Source organism: Ziziphus jujuba, chromosome 8, assembly GCF_031755915.1.
Source record: "Ziziphus jujuba cultivar Dongzao chromosome 8, ASM3175591v1".
NCBI lineage: Eukaryota > Viridiplantae > Streptophyta > Magnoliopsida > Rosales > Rhamnaceae > Ziziphus > Ziziphus jujuba.
The window spans coordinates 24,255,466-24,262,654 of NC_083386.1; the positions used below are offsets into that span (position 1 = coordinate 24,255,466).

General features: G+C 32.5%; 1 protein-coding gene across 4 annotated transcripts; it reads left to right on the top strand.

Annotated features, from left to right (window-relative positions):
- Positions 1-407: 407 nt before the first annotated feature.
- On the top strand, positions 408-6,281 carry LOC112491050 (trehalose-phosphate phosphatase A). 4 transcript variants are annotated; one of them, XM_048469802.2, is made up of 14 exons: positions 408-539; positions 946-1,011; positions 3,140-3,186; positions 3,273-3,764; positions 3,869-4,009; positions 4,113-4,184; positions 4,283-4,408; positions 4,496-4,552; positions 4,658-4,759; positions 4,905-4,982; positions 5,075-5,144; positions 5,256-5,326; positions 5,418-5,510; positions 5,751-6,281. In XM_048469802.2, the coding sequence occupies exons 4-14, from the start codon at positions 3,474-3,476 to the stop codon at positions 5,802-5,804; spliced, it is 1,155 nt and encodes a 384-aa protein (XP_048325759.2). In that variant the 5' UTR covers positions 408-539; positions 946-1,011; positions 3,140-3,186; positions 3,273-3,473; the 3' UTR covers positions 5,805-6,281. The 4 variants fall into 4 exon arrangements, with proteins under 4 accessions (XP_048325759.2, XP_048325760.2, XP_048325762.2 ...); XM_048469803.2 differs by having other exon boundaries at positions 424-539; positions 872-1,011; XM_048469805.2 differs by lacking the exon at positions 946-1,011 and having other exon boundaries at positions 431-539.
- Positions 6,282-7,189: the final 908 nt, after the last annotated feature.

Here is a 7,189-nt window from a genome sequence, read left to right on the forward strand (position 1 = left end):
CACGTCAGCACCATTAATAACAGGTGTCTTCACGCGCTTTGCCCGCAAAGTCATGCCGCCACGTGTCCTCAATATCCCGGCTGGCCCCACTTCTAACTTCCCCTGATTTTCCCTTTTTTTTTAATTATTATTAAAAATTAATCCACCTAACTAATAAGAAAAAATAAAAATAGAAAAAGAAAAAGGGCAAAAAGAAATACTTTTTGATGCTTCCGTTAAATAAACAAAACAGATTTGCTATTTAAAAATAATAATAAAAAAGGAAAAAATATTAAAAAATGTAAACACGAAAAAAACCCGGTGAAACCTACGCTCACGTTTCTCTCTCTAAGATCTCACTCGCACGTTCATGAGGACGTAGTTGACACGCGCCAATGATAGTTTGCTTTTTATAGGGTTTGGGGATTTTAGCTGTTTAGAAATCACGTTCTTCTCTTTGAGAACCCGAAACTCTATAAATACAACAACGCTATCTTTGAGGACTTTCTTTATTTTCTCTCTCTTTCTTCCATTCGCTCATTGGCTTTTTCATCGATTCGGTAATATGGCAGTTTGGTTTTTTTTTTTTTTTTTTTTAAATAATTTTGGTGCTTGATTCTCGTTCTCGTTCTCGTTCTCTGCAATTTTTCAGGCTTCTATTTCTTTGATATTTTTAATCTTTTCTGTTTGGGTGTTTTTTTTGATTAATTGTCATTATTATTATTACTATCTTTGGGAGGGAGGGTGTGAGTCTCTTTGCTTTTTATTTTTTATTTTCTTTCTCTCTGTTTGGCCGCCGAGAAAGAAAAAGCTTTTTTTTCTGAAGCTGAGGTTGACTAGCTTTTTAGGCTTTTCCGTCGTTGCCTTTAATTTTCCTCTGTTACCTTGGCAGCCAAACAGAGCATTCTAGTTCTTCTTTCACGTCGCCATTGTTTTCGGCTTGCTTATTTCGATTTACTTTTGAAGGTTTTGGATTTCTGTGCTTGCATTTTTAAAGATTGCTCAGAGTTTCGGATTGAGGCTTCCCCTTCAGTATGTCGTCGCTCTCTCTCTCTCTCTCTCTTTCTCTATTTTTATATTTTATAGAGTTATATCCCGTTCAAATGGTTTAATTCTGGCACGAAATGCTGCTTAGAAACTCAATTTCAAAAAGGCGGTGGTGTTTGGTACGAATTAAATGACTGGCAAAAAGACTTCTATTGCGTTTACCGAGTTTTAATTAATTAATAATAAGAAAGCCTTTTACGTTAACAAAATTTAATTAAGATAGCTTTAATAATTAAGTATATATTAATTAATTGGGTTCTCTTTGGTTTGAATTAGATTGTGTCTTTTCTTTTTTTCTTTCTTTTTTTTTAAAAATTATTATTATTATTATTATTTTTTGGTTTGTTTAGGTTTTTGTTTCATTTTCTTGTTAATATGTATTTTCTTTCTTTGACCGATAGTTGTATGGTTTGTTAATTTAGTTTTTTCAGTTTTCTCCAACCGCATGAGGATGGTTTCGACATTGATTCTGAATTGTCTGCCTTAAAGCTGTTTTGTGATTAAGCTGACGTGATATTGATCTTTGTTTGCATCTTTGAATTTTATTTTATTTTTCTTGGTGATTATGTGTATAATTATATTCGTTAAAAGCTCAAAATAATTGGTCAATGTCTCATCGTGTCGTGTCGTAATCGTGTAAACTATTCTAAATCACAAAAAGTAAAAGATAAAAAAGAAAAAAAAAAAAAGTCATATTGTAGAACTTTTCTCTCTAAGGCGTATTGTTGACCTTTGAAACTATGGATTCTACTGTTGGGTTGGAATTTTGGGTGTTTTCAGTCACAACAAGAAATTAACTGTATGTACCGTGCGAACATATTTTATATGCTTGAAAAAGAAAGAAATACAATGTAATCTTTTATATGCTATCCTGGCTGACGTAACTACGGTAGTATGATGGTTGCAGAATTTTTATTATCTTTCTATTGACCAAACCATAATAATAATAATTCATGTCACATCCGTGTAGTTTGTTGCATATCTCAATCCTTTATGCGTTGGGTCCATAGGTTTAAAGATTCCTACGCTTCAATATCGGCCTTTATTATATGGCTGAATATGTGTTACTGTTTCTCTTTGTAGTGTGTCAGGCTTTTTATTACTCTATACCAACTAACTATGCTTCCACAAGTAGCTTAGCCACTCCATCATAGAATTTATAATTTCTTTTGTATTTGTATTTTTATAGATGTAGATGATAGTATAGTTTAGTGTTTCCAACACTTTTTTCTGCTTTGGGTTTGCTTAGTTCTGCTTTTTACTACTGGTATAGTGTTTTATTTCTTTAATATAGCCATCAAATCCAGTTTTCCTTTGGAGTTGTAAGGAAACCATAAAAAGCAATTTTGCTAGTAACCCATTATGCATGTTCTTCTGTATGTAGTTTTGCTCTGATGTTTTAGTGCAAATATCTGGTCATTAATCTAACATATGTATTACTTGTCTACTCAGTTACTCCTACAGGATTACTAATCTATATCATTGTCATTTTTAAGCCTTTGGAAACTTGTTTGCTTCTTCAAGATTCTTACATCTCTTTTGCAAATTCCTTGCTGCATAAATAGGAACTTTCAATCTGTATTTCCCCTTTTCGAAGACCTACTTTCAGTTTTACAATAATATATAAACTAACGATGATAAAAATCCTTTTCTAAAAAGTGATTATTTATTACATTTAACTTTTTAATATGGTAAATTAGTAGAAAGAGTTCATGAGTGCAGGGTACTGCCAATTTTTTCTTTTTGACTCTTAAAATTTTAATTACTAAGGGTAACGGACGCCTTGGTTCATTAGCTATTTTATCTATATTCTGGAGAGATTGTTCTACTTTGGATAATAACCAAGATGGTGTTTGTTGTTTAATTTAACAGGTTTTAAAGTAAGACATTTTTTAAAGTTATTGTGAAGGGGATAAATCTTGCTCATGCATACTTTCTTATCATTACCATATCCTTATTTTTTCTCTTTTCACTGTTTGATTAATGTATCAATTGATGCATTTTTACATTGTCTTTCAGTTCTTTTCTCTTGGTACCACAATATTATGATGTTTATCTCCAAAATTAGAAAAGCTAAAGCATTTTTCCTTTTTCCTGAAATTCATTGTTGCAGATAACTCTAATTTACATGGTTGATAGAGAGATGAGGGGCCATAATTAGTATGAATTCTCACTCAGCTCGTCATAAATTCTGGTGTTCAATTTTCATTGGTTCTTCTTTACTTATACATTTTTTTGATCCTTAGTTTTCAGGATTTGTCTGCTTAATGGACTGTTTTCCAAATAGTTGTGACAAGAAAACATTAAAGAGGTGGTTTTTTATCGATAAAAGGGTTGGGTGAAGAAGATATCTGTTATTCCTACACTGTTTACCGTTGATTTGGACTGTTCAGTTACCGAAGTTTGCTTATTTCTACATCTTTAATTGCGCTACAAATCTGGATCCAATGGACCTGAAATCAAATCATACCTCTCCTGTTCTCACTGATCCTCCTCCCTCAAGTCAGTCAAGGCTTCGAGTAACCAGTTTGTTGACATACTCACCTCCAGGAGCAGTATTTTCTCCAGGTCTGTTCCTAACAATCCCTAGGAAGAAGAGTGGAATTCTTGACGATGTTCGTGCTTGCTCTTGGCTGGATGCCATGAAATCTTCATCACCTCCTCACAGGAAGATAGCAAAGGATGTTAACAATGAGAATGCATCATCTGATGCTGACGTTGCTTATCGCATCTGGATGGTATTATTTATTTCTCCCTACATGATTTTCCTTAGAGTTTTTTGTATCGACAATTTGTATGAGTTATTTATGTTGTGTATGTCTTCATTTTCCAATTTTTGCAGGTTAAGTTCCCATCAGCACTTAAGTCTTTTGAGCAAATAACCAATTTTGCAAAAGGCAAGAGGATAGCATTGTTTTTGGATTATGATGGAACTCTTTCTCCAATTGTAGATAACCCTGACTGTGCCTTTATGTCTGATGCTGTATGTCATTACCTGTCTAATATATGACATTTATTATTATTATTATTTTTTTTTCCCCTTTTTTCTCCATGATTTGTTCATCAAGACTTTCTAACTGTTTCAGATGCGTGCTACCGTGAAAAAAGTGGCAAAATATTTCCCAACTGCAATAATTAGTGGAAGGAGCCGTGACAAGGTAATTGAAGGATTCAACTGTGACTCTGTCGTTTATATAATAACCATGTTTCTTGGTGGTTATCAATTTTTATTTTTGACCGTTGGCTGTTTGTTCAGGTGTATGAATTTGTAGGACTGACAGAATTATATTATGCGGGTAGTCATGGGATGGACATCATGGGCCCTGTTAAACAATCTATTTCAGAATACCATGCAAATGGTTTTAGTTCTACTGACAAGGAGGTAATTTGCAACAATATTAGATTCTCACTCTCATACATAAACATATGAGTTTCTTTTGGTTATTCTAATTTGTGGAGGTTAATACAGGGCAAGGATGTTAATCTTTTCCAGCCTGCAGCTGAGTTTTTACCTATGATTGACAAGGTTAGGAAATGTTTATCTGCTATCATGTATTGTATCATGAACAATGGAAGATTTCCAATATTTTGTTCTCTGTGACAATATAGCTTTGTGCCTATGATTGAACAGGTTTATAGATCTCTTGTTGAAAGTACGAAAGCAATTGAAGGAGCTAACGTCGAGAATAACAAGTTCTGTGTTTCTGTACATTACCGTAATGTAGATGAGAAGGTACTTTCCTTTTCCTTTTTGTAAGATATAAAGTTGAACTAGTTTTCAGCTGCTTGTGATCCTTCTTCATCTCTTAATATGTGAAACTTTTTTAATATAATTACCTAAAAACACTTCTTCTTGGGATCCTTTTTCTGATTGTCAGAGTTGGGCTATGGTTGCACAATGTGTGGATGACATTCTTAAAGATTATCCACGCTTGCGATTGACTCATGGGCGGAAGGTATTAATTTTCTAAAACTCAGTATCTATCTTCTTGTCACACTATGTTGATTTCTGTTCTTCTTGTTTATGTTTTAATTACCTCATATTTAGGTTTTAGAGGTCCGACCTGTGATAAACTGGGATAAGGGGAAGGCTGTCACATTTTTGCTTGAATCACTTGGTAAATGTCTTTCCCCAAATAAATTCTGAAAATGTTTGTCTTTTTTTTTTTTTTTTTTGAGTATTTTTTCATATTAATTGATATACATTATCCATTTAATTATATGCATAGGGCTCAATGATTGTGATGATGTTCTCCCTATCTACGTTGGAGATGACCGGACAGATGAAGATGCATTCAAGGTAAGATCTTACTTTTTCAATGATGAAGCATTTCGATGACTTCTGCGTTTTGTTTTTACCTTATAAGTCAATTTGACAAACTCATAAATAGGTTCTAAGAGAGGGAAACCGAGGTTATGGCATTTTAGTCTCTAATGTGCCCAAGGAAAGCAATGCATTCTACTCTCTAAAGGACCCAGCGGAGGTACAATTTTACTCTACTCTTGGCTCCCTTTCATTGTTTCTACAAGGGGGATCTGGATGTTGATTAATTTAAGTCATGCACCATAATGTTTAAAGCTCAATATATACATATTTGTGTAAAAAAGTAGTTCAAATTTTAAACTGCCTAGAATATTTTCATGGTGATAATTCCAGTGAAGACTTCATGTTTAGCACTCTTATGAATTTAAGCAAGGCCTTTTTATGTTTGTGATTTATGTAGGTTATGGAGTTTCTCAAGTCATTGGTGTTCTGGAAGAATTCAAGTGCTCTATAAATACATAAAAGATAAAGAAGAGAAAATACACATACGCCAAAAATAGACTACTTGTTTTGGTTTTTTTCTATAGACCTATACCAAGGAGCTTTGGAAGCAGAGTTGCATTGACGACCTTTTGTTAGAGACGGAGGGAGTTGGTCCCCAGTTGTTTCCGCTAAAAGCTTCTTGTCTTAATTGTAAATCCTTTTGCTTCAAATTAACTTCTATATTGGGCCCAAGGAACGCCCTCCCACATGTATTATCTTCTTCTTCTTCTTCTTCTTCTTCTTCTTCTTTTTTTTTTTTTTTTTTTTTTTTTTTTTTTTATAACTTTTTGAGTCAGGTTTTCCTTGGCCCAGTGTATTAATCATTCATTAATTTCTTTCCGTTCTCATAATTTTGGTTAGTATTTCTCCATTTGGGGGTGCCCTACAGAGAAAATTATTTGTTTATTTTTTCTATTTATTTTTAAGTATAGAAGATCACGTTTTTACATGTTTCTTTTAGTTCTGTAAGTTATATTCACCCTGTTTTTCTTATTATTTCTTTCTGTTTGGATGACAGAGATAGTTAAAGTACCAATGGGGAAACTATTCATTGTCATCAAGTATCTTTATATAAATAATATATATATATATATATTATAGAATTATATATAAATAATTGCTGTCTGTCTTTTGTCATAATGATTAAAGATTGAATAGCATGAAGCACGAGATTGTTTTATTATAATGCAGTTTTATTTAGGGCCTTTTGAGAAGCATGCAGGGAAAGGTTATGGATATAGATCTGTCCGATCATGAATTATTTAAACCACAAGAAAGGTATTACATTATTTGGTGCACTTTTGGTCATCTTCTGATTGGTAAGTACATTTATAATGGTTTTATTTTATCTCGCTTGATCTTTCTAGAAAGTATAGAGAAAGTATAGAAAGTAGAGATGGACAAAATCCAATCAACTCGTTTAATTCAATTTATTTTTAGTGGTTTGGATTTAATTTTTATATAATTGGATTGAATTGGATTGGTTTAAGATTGAGGATATAAATCCAATTATATCCAAATCATATATTATGTAATTAAAAACTTATATATTTTTTTATTTTTATATATTAATTTTTAATATTTTTGTGACATATTTCCAATTCCTAAATGAAAATATGAAGCCCTAAACATGCTTGTCGCTGCCACCATCAGGTCCACCACCAAGTTCATTCTCTATTCTTCAAGACTTGACATCACCATACGATCTACACTAAATTTGTAGACTCATAAGTTTCAAATCAATTAACTAATATAAATTAAACCGGTCATAAATAATTTGATTGGATTTTATATTATGTAAACCGAACAGTATAGATTAGATTATATTTTGATCCAAAACCAAACCAATCCAATCCA